The 19,597-nt window shown below is 45.6% G+C and overlaps 1 protein-coding gene across 2 annotated transcripts in view; it reads right to left on the bottom strand.

Annotated features, from left to right (window-relative positions):
* Nucleotides 1-19,597, bottom strand: part of KALRN (kalirin RhoGEF kinase) — a 532,592-nt gene that overhangs the window by 64,530 nt on the left and 448,465 nt on the right. Inside the window, exon 1 of one of the 2 annotated variants that reach the window (XM_075028812.1) lies at nucleotides 17,350-17,795. The exons of the other annotated variant lie outside the window; for it this stretch is intronic. Coding sequence (XP_074884913.1) covers nucleotides 17,350-17,434 — 85 coding nt within the window. The 5' untranslated portion in view covers nucleotides 17,435-17,795. Of the gene's footprint in view, nucleotides 1-17,349; nucleotides 17,796-19,597 lie in introns of those variants that run through there. 2 annotated transcript variants of the gene reach the window in all.

Here is a 19,597-nt window from a genome sequence, read left to right as displayed (position 1 = left end):
CTGGCTGATCACTGTAAGGCATTTGGGACAGAGCCTGGGCTTTGCTTGGCCCATGCAGCCCAAGACTGGAAACGTGGCCTTATCTTGCCTTTATGTGGTAATGTAGTCCCCGCTGGCTGGAGGATAGGGAGGGAGGTGGAAAAGAAAGGCTGGTATAAATCTCCCTGGTACCCAGCTACCATGAGAGCCCCTCGAGGTGGGGTGAGTTTGCTCTACCCAGCGCCCTACATATGCACAAAGCACTCCCATCTCATTGTCCCACTTCCCACCATTGCCAATCATGGACTATCCAAAAACCACACCAAAGAGTCCACACACAATACCCATAACCTTTTTTCCTTTTCTTTTTTAAAGGAACTGCAAATATGGACACATTTGTGAGCAAGTCGCACTTGCTGTTTGCCAGCCCTGCTGAGAATGATTTCCTTTGCACGTAAAGCAGGTCACCTCGACGTGGTTGCAGAGGCAGGACTGGAGCTCAAGGAAGAGCAGAGCTCATGAAATGAGAGACAGAAACGTGCGACACAAAAAATCTGCCAGGAAAGACTTTGGAGACAACCTCCTAAGCTGTGCTTCTGTGAGCTCTACTGCTTCCATGGCACGTACAGCTACAAACACATTAATCATGACACTTGATACTAGCCTGAGATCCAGACACCAGGTGGATCAAGCAGAAGAGGAGGACATGTTACTGTGCTCTTCTTGCAAAGCACTAGCACATACGTACTTTGCAAACTGTAATGGTAGAGCTGTTCGAAAACACAGTCTGCTTAAGAAAAGCCAGAGAGCACTTTGGAAAAAGATTCAGCAGCACATTGCGTGGCAATTCAGGCAGCCGACGCTGCCTGCAAGGACCAGCAAACCAGTGGCTGTCCTCACACTGCAGCGGGTCTGCAGGAAGGTCAGGGCTCAGCAGAGAGCTGCAGCGAGCGGTCTTCCTGCCACCAATGTCCCGGGACACACATGTCTAAAAAAAGGTATTTGGTGAAGCAAAATGGGTGTAGGGAGGTCAGCAGACTAGTGTGGCTAGATTGATTTCCTGGCCAAACCATTCATTCAGACAGAAGAAATGATGGTTTCCAAAACACCCCTGAGCAAACCTCCAAGAAACTTCTGGCAATAGGACTGTGACAGATACTCAGCCAGACCAAAGAGCTTTAACATTCAGAGCTTTTGCACTGCCGGAGGCATGAAATATTTGTTGTTGTTGCTCAAATGAACAGACGTCTATAAAACCACAGCTCTTTTACTTGAAAAATGGAAGGTTCCAGTTCTGTGCAACCTTGGGTGAAAGGAAAACTGAAAATCTCATAGACCCGTTTCAGAGGCACAGTTGTATTCCCATTTGAGTCAGTAGGAATTACTGCTGGAACATAAATACAAGGCATTTTATTTTTACCTCCCTGCTCCCCAGAGCACACATGGGAGGGGAGGTCTGTCTGATCAGGCTCATGCAGCACCAGACTCATCTGCAGGAACTCAGATCTCTGTCAGGGGAAGGGAAAGACTTCTCAGAGCAACTCAGAAGAAAACATCAGGCTTCTCTTTTAGATTTATACTAACCACAGATCATATATGATAGGAAGGAAATATGTTTCCATAACCAGAAGTTAATACAGAATATACCTATGAAGACAGGTGACTATGGCAGGACACAATCTTGCTTTAGGTGAGGTGACTCTTCTTCTGATTTATGTACAGCTCCATTTCTCACCCCAGAAAAACAGCCTAAGAGAAAAGGATTTTTCCACAGAAGTCAAAGAAGATGAGCCAAAATGGGAACTCTGTAATCCTATTAGCATGTGCATTTAAATCAACAAATTTTTTGCAGAAATAATTCCACTCATGAATAAAAGCCAATAATGACAATCTGACCAATGAGCACATAAATTAGCTCTGCTGTGCTCGACAGAGCCCATTTTCCATATTTAGTGATTCCTGTAAAATAACATTTCTGACAAAGATGGAACTGAAAAAGATGTGGGTGAAAGACTAACTTGGTCTTTACTAAAACTATTTCCTGAAGAACGGGAATCTCCGTACCAGAAAATCTTGGAAAGCTGGAGTCATCTAGACCTGTCCTATGCATGAACAAAGCCTCTATGTTAGTATTTCACACTAAACAAACAAGAATCATCTAAACCATCAAAATGCACCCTCTCCTGCCCTTTCCAAGAGTATCTCCTTCACTGTACAGGCTGTAAGCTCCAGTTCACAGCTCTCAGACCCTTGAGGCTTTATACCTCCCTCGGGAAATGCTGCTGTGAGAGCCACTGTGGATCTGCTCGAGGACTTCAGGGCTAAAGCTCTACTTGATGGATGCAAAGATGGCAGAACAAGGTATGAAAACTGCTTCTTTGGTCTCTTCTGTGCTTTTGTATTAAATGTCCAAAACACACACAGTGAAACATTTTTATTGGCACGAGTCAGGGTTACAAAACTCTGTGGCTTAGGCAGATGACAGTACCAATCCCACTTTTAGTGTTAGAGCCTATTCTGCCTGTAAAACCTGGCATGGATTTGCAGAAATTTGGGAGGTAACAACATTTGGATGATACAAAGTCACTTTACAGCTATTCCTCAGCTGAAAGCACTAGTTCATAACAATATAAATAATGAATCTGACAACTTTTAATGTCAACAGATAAACTGTCTCTTCAGGCACTGCCTCCGAAAAAAACTCCAGTGAAGAATGTAAGTGAACATAAGGAAATTTTCAGTGCCCATGTCAGAAAAAGATAGAGAACAACTGGCTTGAAAAGCCCTTTAGATTAGAAGTACATTAAAATTTCGCAATGGAATTGCAAAACTCTCCCTGGAGTCCTCCATGGTTCCCCATCCACTCCCAGCCCAGCTGCTCTACACGTGTCCAACCACAGACCTGCCTGTGCTTTGGCTCAAGAAAAAAAATGAGATGAGACCATGTAGGACCCGATTTCACACCAGAGGGTAAAGACACGTTCAAACTACACCACTGAAATCTAAATGCAAATTTTGCTCCAAGGTTCAAATGTTCTCCCTAACTTTATAATCTCCTGGAAATGAGCAGAATTGAGAAAGTTCAACTGAATTTTCAGTTTGTGTCTTGCAGTATCATTTGAAGCTTCAAGCTGAAAGTAACATCAAAAGGCACAAATCAGTCTGGCAGGATTCTCACAATTCCATTTACATGGATGAAATTACTTCTGTCCAAACTCAAGAAGAGTAGTATAGAGTTAAATATTTTATGCAAAAGTTTCTAGTCCAATAGAGAAAGTAGCCTACACTGCTAAAAGCAGATGTACTTGACAAATTTTCCAGTCACTGTAATGTAAAAACTCAAAATTTGACTTTCTGTTTCAGTGCCAAACATGCAAACAAGACTAATTTCCAAAAAGAACAGGGCAAAAAAAGAACTGAAAACTAAATTAATCACACAACATTCTGAATGCACTGTTTGTTTATTGAATAGCTGATACTTCTTGGAAATGGGAAGGAAGAGCTGCTTTGAGATAGAAGATGATCTGCAGAGTTCCCTCTAGCTACACTGCAAAGCAGGGGATGCTCCTGTGGGATTTTGCATATGAGTTTTGCCTTTGGGAAATGGTCATCTACCTGTTGGTTTTAATATTCAACTTCCCGATCATTACTTCCAGGTAGAAGCCTAAGCTGAGGAAAGCAAGCACTCACCTAGCTGGGGTGGGCAAACACGGTCACTCGGAGCAGCTCATTTTTGTGGCAGGCAGCAGCTCACCTCACGCTCTCAGCAGTCAAGGAGCAGTGCACACTTCTGCCCAAGGGTGATGCAGAGTGGGAATCACACCCTGTAGGAGCCTTTCTCTTTCCATTAACTACAGAGGGAGTCCGAGGAAATTACACCCTTAGCTAAATTTAGTTATTGTGAATCCCCTTCCCACATTTGAGTATGTTTCATACCAGGCCGATCTCACAGCAGGAAATGATTAGCTGAAGTTAAGCATCTGACAATTCACTTTAATGAGCAATAACTCATGGCAACTCGCCATTAGCTTCAGTTGAATAGCTTTTATTTTTAGCTGGTGTTGCTCAGATGCGGCTTTCATCCAGCATGCGCTGGGAAAGCTGACATCCCCAAGTAGTCTCCAGGTCTTGGTTGTGCCAGTCAGAGTGTCAGGGCTCAAGAGCTCCAGTTCCTGGAGGTCAGAGAAAAGTCACTGCAGTTCTGGGAAAGTTTCAAAGAGCGAGATAAAACCAAAAGCTTGGAGAAACAGCACAGAGGCGCGCGGTCTCAAGAGACCTTGCAAGAAAAGTTACTGAAATCCTGAGAGCGTGCTGAATGAGTGAGCTGGGTCTCCAGGGAGAGAGACAGCACAAGGGGAAGGCACAGAGAAAGAGCCTGCTGAAATAAAACATGACTTTGTTACTGTCCAAGAGTGCCTAGTGAGTGGAACAGCTATAGAAACCATCTCTATTGTATCTGCTGCTTCGTGTGGACCTAAAGCTATTGTCAGAGGTGACTGCAGGGAGGGCATGGGGAAAAGATGAAGATGAGCCCTCAGATGAATATAGGGCAGGGCCTCGTTCCTACAGATGAGCATTTAACCGAGGAGCTGCTGCACATCAAGGCAGAACGTGTCCTCGTGCCTCTGAAGAGGCTCTCAGGAAAGCGTGCAACTCAACCCCACGGCACCAAGCACTTGAACAGCAGCTGAAACATCTGCAGTCCTCCTCTCCGGGTGTCCCACTCAGAAACGGGTTTCCATATAACAGCATACAACTGTGATGGGTATCTACAACTTCTCTGGTGGGGGGTTTGAGCCTTTTTCTCTCCATTTATCAGCCTGACAAATTCATCCTGCTTTAGAGTCCCATCTGAGCCCTCACATAAACTGCTGTGAGTTCATGACAGGAATAATAAGAGAACAAACATTCACAGAGTGAATCCACCAACCCATTGGTGAGATACTCCTAGCCAGCTCCTATCCCCAAATACTGTGAGATAGGCACATTATTGGCCTGCCTTGAGTCCTTCAAGGGAACCTTGCTTAACTCCCCAACAAAGCAACAACTTTTTAGAATAGGGTTTTTACTAAATAAAAGCGTGTGGAAAAGCTCAGAAAAAAGAGCAGTTGCTCCACACAGCAGAGTTTGAGGCCAGACGCAGTATTTCTATGCACTCGATTTCATTCACCCATTCTCTTGCCTCGGGTTTGTGCCCAGCACACGTCCTGGACCCGACCAGAGCACAGCTTGAGCAAGTCCAACACATCTGCTGGGAGCGCACGTTGGAGCAGCCTTCCTGTAATGCCTCACAGCTGGGAGAGCAGATTTCTGAAGTCGAGGCACACATTTCACTTTAGCAAAGGAAGGAAATAAAAAGTCAAGACTAACAAGATCCAGAAAGGGCATGCTTTTTTTTTTTTTTTGAACAAATCAACATTTATTTCAATTTAGTCAAACAACTTGTTGAAGCACTTCTCTAAGTTCTACTTTACATTTTGTATTTACACTGTCCTCATTCTGTGACAAAAATAAAGTAATCCCCGACCCTGAAGTTTCCAGAATAAGAGTTGCTAGCAGCAAAAAGAACAAAGCCCCAAACACAAAGCAAAAATCCCCCTTGATATATTTTGATAGGAGACTTATGCATGTTCTGTAAAAAAAGTTTTAACCCTGAACTTTTATGGAAACCTATATGGGATGATGAGGGGGAAAACGTCACGTTTGAAGCTGAACAAGAAGAGCAGCATTTGCTGGCCTTTGCAAGTACACTGTTACTTTTAGCATAAGGAACTGTGAAATGCTTAGACACCCACATAGAAGCAGACTTTTTAACTTTGATCTAAGCAGTTTTGCTCTGCTGGGAGCGTAAGGGTACCAGAGTCGGCGAATACCATCTTTTATCCTGGTGGTGGGCACAAAAACAAACTTTATTACACATGGTTTCCAAGCAGCTGTTAGTACAACACAAGCCTTATTCTTTTGCGAAGTGTCAAGGGTCAGCTTCATTCAGCAGCTCCCAAATTGAGCTACTGTAAGAATTTTTCCACGCTTAATGAAGCAATTTCTCAGTTAAACGACATCGTTGCTAAGGTCAACTCTGCCTTAACGCTTGAAGCCAGCAACCTCTATGACAAGGTGGACCACTCTGCTGAATGGGGGAAAGGAGGGAGGAGGATGACATTTGAATATTGTGTTTATCTCTCCCTACCTTAAAAGAAACTGTGGCTATGTCCCCAAACAATTCCTCATGGAAACAACAGAAGAGTATTGGTGACAAAATAAATTGGAATTGGAAAAAAAAAGCAAGAACAGAACCCAAAGCTTTTTGGGATAGGAAGAAAAACTGCATGTTGAGAAAGAAGGGATTGGTCATTAAACTTTCCAGGCACACACAGGGCTCAGAAAGCACAGAAAACAAGCAGAACAAACAAACACAACTGTGTGCATCTTAGCGTCAGCTTCTTTTGCCAAATGCAGTAGCTTCCAACATTCAGCAGCTGTGTCTTGCTTTCTAGTGCTGTGGAGTTCTCTTTGGTACTTGGAGGCTGTCAGGAGCTCCGGGCAAAGAGAAAGTCTTTGTCCATTTACCAACCAATTCCAAAGGCGCTGATCTTGAATAACTTTACTAAGCAAGAGTGACACAGATGTCTAGGAAAGGGGGCTTTTCTCTTAGTAAAGTTGTGGTAGGTGCAGTGGAAACCCAAGGCAATCTACATGCTTGTCAAATTGTGCCTAGGTAAGAACAGAGTCCTCCATGAACGTCTCTCATTTGTTCACTCTTAAATTATTCAGGCTCTGACAGCCCCTGAAAAGAAAAGAACGGAATAAGAATAAGTTGCAAGTGGTGCAGGGCAAGAGCGGACACCACGTAACCACCAAGAACAACGAGGTTGGGGTGTTTGACGACAGACACACTGCAGCCGGAGCCTCCAGGGCTGGTGCCCAAAGCAGCTACCTCCACACCCTTGTCCTCCAGAAATACTAGCAGAAAATACAAGCTCACAGCAAAGGTACTGGTTAGGATGAATTAAAAGAAGTAATGAATGAAGTAAATGCAAGCAGCGGTTTGGAAATAAAACACACAGATAAGAACTGCTGGTGCTTGTGATGTTTTGCTCTTTGAACACGGCACAGGGAAATGGCTAAGCAGCTCGGACACTTTTAAGTGCACACTCAAGACTACCAGTTAGACTTGTGGGAAGCTTTAATTCACTGAGCTTAAGTAGGAAAATCAGAACATCACTTGCCGTCCCATATAACAGGCTCACGTGATCTACGTCTTGGTTTTTCGTTTGACAGCTCTCCAGGGCAGGGACCAGTTCTGTGAGGAATCTTCCCCGTGGTGCCGGTCAACAAGTTTATCAAATTTCAGGTGATGAAATCACTACTACACTCTATCTGCATCAGCAAGAAAGATGGGATGGGAACGTGAAGTCTCAGAGAGCATCTGCTGCACGGGAACAGGAGAGCTCTCTGCAGCACCCTGCAAGGTCTCAGCCCTCTGAAGCTGTGTAAGTGCCTTGACCTAGCCACCAGCCTTCCCAATAAGGTTAGTTCTGAGAAACTCATTGATTCTGACTTCTGGAGGGCCACACAGAGCCTCCCACAGCTACGGCACCTACACCATTGCTCCTTACCAGCGGCCTCCTCACAGAAAAAAATTCTAAGTCCAGCTTAGCAGACATGTGGAGAGGTACACTGCATAAACTGCGCTGCTTCATTCCCAGCTGCATCACTGCATCTACAAATAGCTGTAAAAATGCTCTACCAAGCAACATGTCTAATAAGCGATTATCATTACAAAAGCCATATTCACTATTGCTGAGCAGCTGCTTTCTTTCAGCCCCATCTTTCAAAGTAATTAGGAAAAAGAAACACTTATTTGAACACAACAGCAAGGGCTGGACTGGTCTAGCAGCAGAGGCTCTTTGATTCTGGAAAGACTTTGTCGAATACGAGTAACCTCTTACCGCAATGTAAGATGCCTGATCAGAGACATCCACCTGCCTGATAGTTTAGTATCTCTGGGACAAGTGACTGCAGTGAATATTCAGTGAGCATTAGCCTTTAGATGTCTGTCTGGAGCTTGCCTTGCTTGAGGCTTTTCTTAGACAGACTGCCAGATCAAATTTTATGGCAGCACAGCTCTGAGCAGCTCCAGCCCTCCTTGAGCAACCCAGGGTGTTCAAGCCTGAGTAATTTCTCTGATACTAAGACAAAGTCAACTAAGATGCTGCTGTCTGCTCAGCACCTGCGCCTGGCAGGAGCTGTGCTCTGCTATTGAGGAGCTGAAGTTACTACTGTGATATTCAAAGTGTCTGCCTCTTTCTTGCCTAAAGCTATGATTTTCCGTCTGCTGCCCTAGAAAGGATCCCTGTTGATTAATACTTATTCAATTTGCTAAAGAAATCTATTCAGCCTCCACATGCTTCAGCTGAGAGCGATGTTTGAATATCGTGTTGATCCTCAGGGTTCAAACTACAGAAGGTGCAAAGAATACCAGACTTGAGGCACTTCAATGGTTTTAGCTGTGAATCATCTTTTTACACTGTACCACTCAGATACATTTGGATCTAAACCACATTTGCATTTCTAATTAAAACAGATTACCATTAGTAACTAAAGAATGTCTTAAATCAGAATCCTTAGGCCATAAAAGCTAATTGCATGATGCTAAAACTGGATTTCAAAAATATACATATTATACCCCCTGCAGGATTAATTAGGCAACATCTCTTCAAAAGAGTTCTCAAAAGTGTATTTATTCAGCATGTGGTTAAATTATACTGGGTTGTGCAACACTTTTCATAGCCTGCCTTGGCGCACGCTTCTGCGGCAGCAGACAGCTGGGGCCTTGTTCGTCAGGGGTGCTCAACATGGGCAAATCTGATTCAGGACCGCAGCAAACCCCAGCTGATGGGAAGGAACACACATGCTGGTTCGTGCTCTCTGCCTCACAACCACCTAGATGCTGCCTTCACCCCTAACGCAATCCTGCTGCTCCCTGCTGTGCAGCAGGGGTTGTTTTGGCCACAGTTAACTGGTGCCGCTGAACAAGATGATCTCGGGTACGTGTGTTATGTGCTTCCTGGGACATGCAGGCCTATAAAAAGGCTGAAATCAACTGGCAGATATAAATCTGGAAGTTATAACTGCTGATTATTTGATGCGCATTTTGTCACCAATTTCCTACGTGACCTCAAGAAAGTTTCAGAGTGCTCACTGAACTGTAATGTGTTTTCAGATAGGTTAAGACTGTACTGCATGTCTTAGGGATGTAAGAAACCTCTGTTCACTGAAGCTGCATGTGCATTATGAAGGGAGGAGAAAAAAAAAAAACCAACACAGCATAACAGGGCACATCCTCGGCTGCTATATTCTGTAGCTGTAATTGTCAGCAAGCCTAAACTGCATGAAAAAGCATCCTCAGTGGATTTAGCTGTAGCCAGGGATGTGCCACTCCCAGCTCTCCTTGTGTGCTTGGAGCTGCTTGCTCCATGTGAAATATGAACATGGAAAAATGCCTGGAAAACCTAACAGTGGAGACACCTCCAGGGTTGCTAAATGCAGTCCCTTCTTATCACAGGTGAGAGCCCATCTCTTTCCTAAATGTTTAATACAGTATTGTCTTCTGCTAGTGAACAAGGGATCTTTGCTCAAAATTGACATATAGATTGTACTTGTGCTTTCCTGTATACAGCAACACTAAATTTCCATGTTTAATTTACAACCTTCCAACACAAAAGACAACAATCTCCACCAGAAATCACCTAATGGCTCTTCAGGATCACATTTGCTAACGGGTTCCCAGCAGGTCTGGGTCCCAGGCTGCACCCCTTTGTGCAACTTTACAGCCTTTCAGAGCCTGGAAGATAATTTTGCAGGGATCCAAGATTTCAAAGTTGTTGAGCTGTACCAGGACTAGCAATGGCTGTAACACATGGAACAACCAAGTGCATTGCGGTGCAGTAAGGACAACAGAATAGCAATTACTAACTTCTCATGTGGCAACACACAGAATGGGAGATGTATTTTTTATTTTTCAAAAGTACTGAGCGACCACAGTTCCTGTATAGTAGAGGAGCACCCGAAAGCATTGAGTAGTACTGGGAGGTGAGGGATTAAGAAACCAGCCAGAGCTATAGTGGGCTTTCTGCAATGTGATGTTATGCATGCTACATTAAAGAAAAGCAAACAACAAATACATAAACTGAAGCATATATAATGGTGCTCTCCCCATCAAAGAGGAAACCCCCATGGCTGTTCTACTGTTAACTGCTGTAATTCAGTTTGCGTGTTCTATTTCTCATCTCATTAGGACTTCACTGGTGAAATTTTCATACTTTGTCCTAATTATCTGAAAGGAGCACAGGTGATGGGTGTGATTTCCATGTTCTCAGCTGGCCGGGGAGAGGACTGCGGGGCTGGTCCAGGACAGAGGCTGACAGATTGAGAGGCATGTCAAACTCAACAGGAGACCCAACTGGATGCACTAACTACCTTTAATCCAAGTAATGGCTGGTGTTTCAGCATAATCCGCCACATCAAACATTATGAACTAAAAGCAAACAGGTTAATTTTTGGTTTGTGTTTTCTATTGACAAAGAATATTAGCCAAGGGAGACGTTTTTGAGCTTATCTCATTAGGTATTTCCTAATAATTCTTTACACGTGCTTAAGTCCAACTTAAGATCTACAGATCTTTTTTAAGAAAACAGCCAGATGTGTTCTGTAGTTGTTTTAAAAAGTATCTTTACATAACATTGAATTGCATGATGCAATATTAACAATTGAATTGTTCTGCAATAGCAACTGATATGCAGTGGCTAAACTGGCAGAGACCTGGATTTCCTTACTGAATTGAAAACCACATCTGTAGATCCCTGCTGTAATCACTAACTGCTCAACAGATTCTTCTCTTTTTAAAAGAAATTGCAACTTTTGCCAGAGATGAAAATGTTTTCATAGAACCTGTTAACAGACAAGAACTACACTGAAATGTAACAGTGTTCTGTTGTGTTTGAGAAATATCTTGATGCTGGTTTTAGACTGAAACATTTTGAGGTTTGGGGTTTTTTAACATTAAAAAAATGACAGATTAGTTTTCCAAATACATACACAAGTTTTAACAAGGTGTATGCTCAAACATAACAGTTTGGAAAAAAACCCAAATCCTTCTGCGGTCATGTGAAACAACTGCCCTTTTTGTTTCACTTCAAAATGGATGGATTTTATTTCAGCATCTGTGCACTGAATTCCTAAACAATACATCTATCTGGCATTTATTTTATAGGAAAGCAGCATGTTTAGCCACCCCATTTTCTTTGCAGTGAACAGGGAGTTACCCAAGCTGTATTTTTCACAATTATCTGTTCTCTTTCCCTTAGAATAAAGTCCCCCTTCTTTAGGCTTTTGACAAGATGAATAAAGCCTTGTGAATTCTTATATGCTTCTTGGGAGTGAAAGGGAAGTTTAGGAGCTTGACCTGCATAAAAGCAAGCCCCATGTTTCCTTAAAGCTGGATGAATATATGAAAGTTGAAAACAATGTAGCAATCCGAATGATAAGGATCCTCATCATGCAATCACCCGCAGACTAGTAACTGAAAGCTGGTCATTATAGAAGCTCTTGCTATCCATTTTATACATATGAATTAAGATCTGAAAGTTTATTTTCTGTACAACTTCTGTCACATCCTGTATATAACGCCATCTCAAAAGATAAGGCTGCAAGATCAGGTGCAAATGTGAGACACAAAGCCGGAGGATGAAGGGCTAGTTTGCGTCGAGAGAGTTGGAGTTGTCCAGCAGTGTGTAAAATTTTCAAAAAAGAAAAAAATAACGCTAGTATTACTTGGATCTTGGGAACTGAGAGAAAGTTGCTAAAGCGTCCCGAACACTGGCACTGAAAGATAAACATCAGATTTACAGAAAGTAGCTGGCGGAAAAGGAGAGCAGTGAGCAGAGAGTCACGTGCAGCAACCAGCACTTCGAAAGACCTCAAACCTCCTGTGCTCTTGGACACTATCTTTTGCAGTAACGCAGACCCACTGAAAACTTAACTTGTTGTATCCGTGAACAAGGTTTCTACCCTCAAAAACCCCTCCTGCAAACAGGTAAGATTTAACAACACTTAAAACCAAATAATCCTAAAAAGAGCTCCCTGTTGCCCCCATCCTGCCAACAGAGGAGTGGCCATGCTTCTCCTTCAACTGTCCACCTTCAGAGGTTGCTTACCAGCCTCACGACTTCTGCTGAAATCCTCCTACGTCTCATTGCCATGTTCAAGGGAGGACATGCCCACGCACACAAGTACTAACAGGTTCAGACGACTGAGTCTTTGTTTACCCAAAAAGACTGGCATGGGGACTGTCAGGCATGCTTTTCGGACATGCTTAACGCAGGACTATCTGTCAGGAGGGTGTAATGCAGGTGTGGGAAAGCACGTATCCACACTAACAAAAAGAGCGATTTTTTTTGCTAACAGTATTCACCTTGTCGTGTTAATCCTGCTTGTTCAACTGAGCAGTGTTTTCATCAACTCTTTTGTCCCTTCCAATAACTATCTGCTATGACCTACTCTGACTCCTAATTCAGCCTGCAGATGGGAAAACACAGGACTTGGAAAAGATGTTCCTGTCACGGGCTTACCAGTTTTCTCTTAATAGAACTGGAAGAAAACAACAACACCTCTCCCAAACCTCACCACAGCCATTTGCTTGCTTGTGAACCTGCCAGGAGAAAGAGCCGAGCACAGCTCTGGCATGAGAGAGAGACTGCCCACAGAAGACCAGTACACTTGATCCTCTTGACTTTACTGAGATGCAGCTAATGAGCAACAGATGGACTTCACCCAAGGAGTATATTTGGGGAAGGTAACAGTTTCCTCATATTTCTCATTCAGGAAGGACCAGGAAACTAAGCGAGCTTTGGTTGACACCCTTAATTTTACTATTGTTTTCTCCTCTGCCTCAATTTTGACAGAACTGCTTTGGCCATGCATTCCATTACGCTTTACACAGTGTAACCATGGCTCAGTCTGAAACACTAAATAAAATATGTTCAAATTAGGAAATGTTATGGGCTTGAATATATTACTGCAGATCACTCTCTTGCTACCACTCAGCACAAAGGTACCAGTTTCCTTAGCAAAGCTCTGCAGCTTGCTGTAACACAGTGTCAGCACCTTCTATAAAAAGCAGCATCAGATATCACTTTTTACCTAATGAAGAAATAACTTTTACTAACATGCTGTTGACAGCCCTTGTAATAATGCCGGTTTGCCTAACTTCCAGTTAAGGCTCTGTTTCTGACCAGCTAGCAAAGAGGTACAAGGTGGCTGGCTGAACTCCCTTCACTGCACTTCAGTCACCATCACTCTGTCAAGAGGAGCTTACTTTGTTGATCTTACAGCAAAGAGTTTCATCAGACTGAGCCAGTAACAAATCAAAGACTGAGGGAAGGATAGCAAGAAAAGGAAAAAGAAGGAAAGAAAGAAAAAGAGGGCAGTAAAACAAAAAAATGCAGAAGGAAGAGCAAAACTGCAGGAGACAGGAGAGAGGAGAAGCTGGAGGGACAGAAAACTTAAATAAGAGTTTTAACAGGAGCTTAGCACAGACACAAACCCACTCAATCTTTCATTTTTAACACACTGAGATTAAAGGTTTGACATTCAAATTAAGTTTCTTTTGTTCTGAAATGAAAAGTTTGGATATGACCAACAGCCTGCTCAGAAGAGCAACTCTTCTAAGAGGCAGAGGGACATGTTCTTTATTGAAGCTGATATGGTGCATCCATTTAAATTCATCTTCCCTGTTTCTGGCTACCCTGAAGTAAAAAGTGTTTTATATTCTCACCTGAAGCCACTCTGCAGCCACATAATATTACCTAGAACAGGGTGTAAAGTGTTGCGCTATAAAGTTATGCTGACAATAGATTACTTTTAACCACAGACGCTTTTCTTTGGGCTGTACTTAATGCACTCGTAGCTAGCTTCTCGAGTCCAGCAGATCAGAACATCTCTCTCCTTGTGCTCGAAGAAAAGCATTTCCTTCACCTTGTTAGTGCTTCCCACCCTCCTGGTGCCCCTTAGGGCAATGAGTCCCCAGCGTGCCCCAGGTTGGGCTAGAACTGACTGAGCTGAACTACTGCAAAGGAATGTCCTCTAAATAAGGCCCTGGGTAGAATACAGCACACAGAATTTAGCTTCGAGGTTAAATCTGAGTCACTGACTATTCTTTAGAGCCTCCCATGCATCAGAGCCTGGAGTTCAGTTTCCACCTGACCCAAGCTCCCAGCACCTACTGCTGAGCTTCAGAGCTCTGTGCTGAAGGTAGTGCGCAGTAATGGCACTCACCTGCTGGACTTTGCTCTGTGTTTAAAGGCAACAAAGTTTTGACCTTGTCACAGTCAAGGCATGCAGCTGACCATTTGCTTTAGAAAAGACATTTCACAAAGCAGGATTCCCTCAAATTTCTTTGCTTTCCCTCATCACGACCCTTTCAATGGGGCCGCTAATCTGAGGCGATGGACTCCATGTTAAAAGAAAATACGCTATACTCAATTGCAAATCCTGGACTGATTTCTAAGGAGAGTTCAATGACTTTCTAGTTATCAGAAGACCATCAGAATTTGAACCCTCTTATCAGTCTGCTTTCGGGGCCAGTTTTGCAGTACTAAGAAGTATCCCATTACACTAGGTCACTGCATTTGTGCATTTAGGAGATACAGCAAAAAGACTTGCTTGCCCACTCTTGGCTGATCAAGGCCATTAGCCTGAAGGCTGTGCAATTCTACTGCTCTTAACTACCCCTTTTTATGGCTGAAAGCAAGTGACAGACTCCTGCTCTGAGGCACTCCTATATTAGGATTCATATTTTTCCGTATTTCAGAACAGACAAGTAGTCCTTATTTAGTCCATGCAGGGGACTATCAGAGTTGGAGCAAAACTTCAAATGGTAGTAAGTGTCAGTTGCTTTCTCTGGATGGATCCCAGTAGCTTTGTACATGGGCAAAGCTGACAAGATCAGAAACTCACCAAGAGAAACAGGTCAGAAAGCAGTATCAAGGTCTCTACTGCTGCAAAAGACAGGATAAGATTGATGCAAAAGAGTAGTATGAGTTATCTGTCAAAATCCTTCAGAGAAATGCCCAGTTAAATGAAATTTACCTATTTCATGATACATTGGGGACCTAGGGTTTGGGTTTTTTCAGCTCTGCATTATTGTTGCTATTTAGGAGTTCAAGCATCCACATCACTTCCAAGCTCCACGGCACAAAAAGCACTGACACAGCTTGTACTGACACAACCTCTGTTTGAGCATAGACTGCATGCTCGTCTTCTCAATGTCTCTCGCCGCACAGTTCTTATTGGTGCAACAAAACCTACTCAGTTGTTGCAAAAGATCAAGATACATCAGCCTTCTGTCACCAGGAAAAAGCAGAGCCGCCATTTCCAAAGGCAACGGGAAGGTCATTTATGGGGCAGCAGTGAGAACGGCTCCAAGGTGCTTCACATCCATCTTAAATACAGTCACCTATTTGTACTGCAAGTCTAAGATCAGCAAGAAGCGCTGTGATGAACACTGTCCCCCCAGAAGCAAAGATGATCACTGACAATGCAGAATACATGAAGTTAGAGCTTCAAAGGTCTGGTTGCCGCATTAAAGAATCTCCAAGCTTAATGGCAGAAGCTGCCAACGACAGCACACTGATGCTGTAGTCTGGGGCACCCAAATCCCTCATCAAATGTCAGGTTTGGTACTTGCTTATATCCAGGGAGTATGCCCACCATCTGACTACCTCTGGTTTTCTTTAATAAATACAGCATAACAGATAGCCTTTTTACAACTTTTTGCCCAAAGTTTACTACCGATGACAAGAAAGAAGTAAAGCAATCGGTATCACAAACACCTTTTGTTACTAACCCGGTAAACTAGAACTGCAAACACAGTTAACATTTCAAAAGGAGAGAGAAGAGCCAGCTGTTTCCCCTTCCCCCTTCTAGAGACGTTTGCAGGCAGGACAGGCAGCAGGGAGATTTAGATCTGTTAGAATCAACATTTTAAAGACCAGAGCCCTGTCAGAGAGCTTGAATACTGCTTCAACCTGCTGCATGGGCCAACACGTTAAAGCACAGGCTGTCCGAGAGTCTTGGCTTTCACAGTAATTTAGAACCACAACCTTGCTGTTAGCAGCCCTACCCCTACAACCGGGTTACATGTTCCTTCTTAAAGGCTGCAAAACAGCGGGGTTTTGTGCATTGACCTCGAGTCACTTCTTTGGCATGAAGTAGTGTGTTCTCCCCAGGCTGAAAAAGATCAATGTCTTATGAAATCATGGCAAACTCCATTGCCAACGAGTTTGCTGCTGTCACCGCAGAAGCGTGACTCTAGTTCAATAACTGGGGAAACAGGGCTCCTCCACTGCAAATGTGTGCCTCAAGAAATTAGTAAGCCCACCCACCCTCAAAGTCATCTTTTTCTGGGGATGTATGAGCGGGTTCCACAATTACCAAAAAACTGCATTTAAAAGCTTTTGTTTTAAAAAAAGGACCCAAAACAAAACAAAAGGCAAGTTTTGTTTGGGACATTTTTGCTTGGCCATTCAGAGAACAGGAAACACAGAAATACCACAGACAGATCTTCAAAAACCTCACATTATCCAGAACAAGTTCAAGAGCAATATCACAGCATAAAGACTGCAGGCTGGGAAATCTTCAGTCAATGCATCTGAGCTGCACTGTTCCTTGTAAACCCCAGATTTTTATTTTATTTTTACAAGGCGCTCTAGCTGCCGTGGCTTTCCCACATCTCTCTTAACGTTTCAGCTCAGCCAGCTTCACCAGACCTTCCCACATCACCATTCAGAGATTTCTGAACTGTGAGAAACAGATGTTTTCAAAGCATTTTGCTCCTACCCAAGCCCAAGAAAGACTAGAAAGGGGGAAAAAAAAAAAAAAAAGAAATCTCATTCAAGCAAATATTTCTCCCCGCCCTATTGACCTACAGTCCCAGGGTGTTTCCTACCAGCAAAGCTAAAATGTATCCTGTCAACTTTAGCCCTCTCCCTCCCCATGCCCGTGGCCGGTTCCCCCGCCCCTCCGGGCAGCGGCCCCGCGGCTCCCTGCCGAGGGGGCTCCCGCCGCGCCGGGAGCCGGGGCGGGGAGGGGGGGTCCCGGCCGCACCCGCTCTGCCAAGCCGGCTGCGGGGCGCCGAGCCCGGCCGCTCTCCGCCTTCCCCTGCCCCTTCCCTCCGCTCGTCCCCGGGGCAGAGCGGGCAGGCGGCGGGGAGATGCTGCCCTGCCGAGGGCACCGCTGAGCTCCCGGCCCCCCGGCGCCTGCCCCGGCCCCCCCGGGGGACCGTTCCCCGCACCCCCGGCCCCCACCGACCTTTGCAGGAGCAGCAGCAGCAGCACTTCGCCAAAAGCCATCCTACACCGGAGCGGGCGGGATAGCCGCGCCTGCCCGCTTTCATGCTGCCTTCGGGCTGCTCATGGCAAGGAGCCACCGGCCCGCTCGGGAAAAAACAACAAATCACAATTAAAAAGAAAAGAAAAGAAAAAAAAAAAAAGACCCTAAAGCCAAAAAAATATTTAAAACCAGCCGTGACAAGCGGCCGAGCCGCCCGCGGCCGCGGCGCCCACCAGCCGCTGTCCCCGCCGTGCCCGGCGCGCACCTCCGGGGGCGGAGCGGCGCGGAGCGGCGCGGAGCGGGGCGGAGCGGGGCCCGCGGCCGCCTTATGCAACGGGGCGGCGGCGGGCGGAGCGCCCTGCGCGGCCGCGCACCGCCCGCACCAGCACCCGCGGCCGCGGCCGGCCGGGGAGGGACGGGGGCCTGCGGCGAGACGGGGCTCCCGCCTCCGTCTGGAGGGAAAACGAGTTTTCGGGGGGAAAAAATGCTGCTCGGGCAGGCGGCGGCCGCGGGGGCGGCATCCCGAGTCGGCAGCGAGAAATAAAAACTGCCTGGGAGGAAGTTTGGTAAAGCTCTGATATGTTGCGGAGGGGGGTTCCTCCTAAGTCTTTAAAAGGTTAAGCTTGTATTGCTCTGGGGGTTTTTTAAAGTTCACAACTTCTTTTTCCCCAATGCCATTCCTTAGCTTAAGCATCTGACAGCTAAAACCTTTTACAACTAGTTGAAAACGCTAACCAGCCTGTTGTGATGCCAGCCCCTCTGCCCGTCTGCTTTCTGTGGTAGGAGACCTGCCTGAAGCACTGTAGGGTAAATGCTCACCCTTCTGACACACGGACCAAGATGCCCGAGATCCAGCAGCACAGCTCACTTTGAAAGGTGCCAGCCTGTTACGTTAGGATTTCCCACCTAAAGCATGGAAAACTGGAGGTGCCAAAAACCTCCCGAACCTTTGCTGGAGGCAGCTGGTAGGAGAGGTCAGGCAGGATTCCAGAGCGGCAGCATCATAGTCTTGTACTCTCGTATCGAAAGCCGAACAAACCCAACAAGCTGCTTCTCCCAGGCATAAATACGTATTGGAGGGAGCAGCAGAGGGGAGATGGGCCGTGCTTTGTGCCTCTGTGTGCCAGGACTTCTGCCCGAGCGGGCATGGCTGTACCGATGCCACAGACTGGTCATCTGGGCTAAGGCTTTTGGTATGCTGCGTAATGGCTTTGGAGTAAGCAACACTCCTGTGGGGCCAAGGGCCGTTTCTGGACAGGAGGTGAGGGCTGTGGCTTTGGCACAGCGTTCACAAACCGCTGCGCTGGGTGATTTCATGTAGCTGCCAGGTGGGATCCTGCGGACCCTAGAGCCATCCTGGCAGAGGACCCCAGCACCTGGTGCCAGAGACCCTCACTGGGAGACTCTCCTCCACCACAGCAGCAAATTCGAAACCTTGCTGCTTCACTCTGGCTGCGCTGTAGCAACTATTCGTCGACTACAGCCTCACTGGAAGGACTGGCAACCTTATAACAAGCCTGGCAGTGCAAAATTTTCCTGCCAATGCCCTTGAGCACCAAGGTGCTTTGCCATATGTAAGAATGAAGGGAACCTTGACTCTGTTTCCACTTTGCTGTGTGTTGTGTCTTTCTTTGACTTGGGTCTTTGCCTATCTGGGAGATGCAAAGGAATGTCTCGGGGGTGCACTCAGGGCTGTTGTGCCTGTAGCAGGGAGATAATACGTCTCACTGGAAAGCAGAAACCGCAGCTGCAGCCAGAGAAGGAAGAGGGGAACCAGCCGGGACGCTCCCACCCTTCTGCTCCTCTCCCCTTCCCTACAGAGCGTTTGTCCCTGCCATGGCACCCCAGGCAGCAGCTCTTGAGGTGGCCGTTTCGGCTACCTGAAGTGCCAGGCAGTAAGAAGGCACCAGCTTAGGGCCTCTGAGTGATTCAGAGTTTAGGCCCCCTCCCGCCTAAACTCAGCCTGCTTCGTGCAAACAGAAGAAAGGGGTAAGATGAACATGCTCTTCACTGGCATCTTGCAGTTTGTGTGTGGCATCTGCCTGGATGGGCGATACGCGCTCTGAGGCAGGACCAGTCCCTACACAGTGCCTAGTACACCAGAACCCTCCTCTTGGTAGGTTTTAAAAGTCATCGTAACGGTCAAGACTCCTCATTTAAGAAAACGTCCTAAAAGTAGCATTTCACCCCTAAATTCCCGCGACTCTCGTTAGAGCCGGCCGCTGCG

The sequence above is a fragment of the Buteo buteo genome, chromosome 5 (assembly GCF_964188355.1).
Source record: "Buteo buteo chromosome 5, bButBut1.hap1.1, whole genome shotgun sequence".
NCBI lineage: Eukaryota > Metazoa > Chordata > Aves > Accipitriformes > Accipitridae > Buteo > Buteo buteo.
This window is presented reverse-complemented; position numbering and strand designations above follow the sequence as displayed.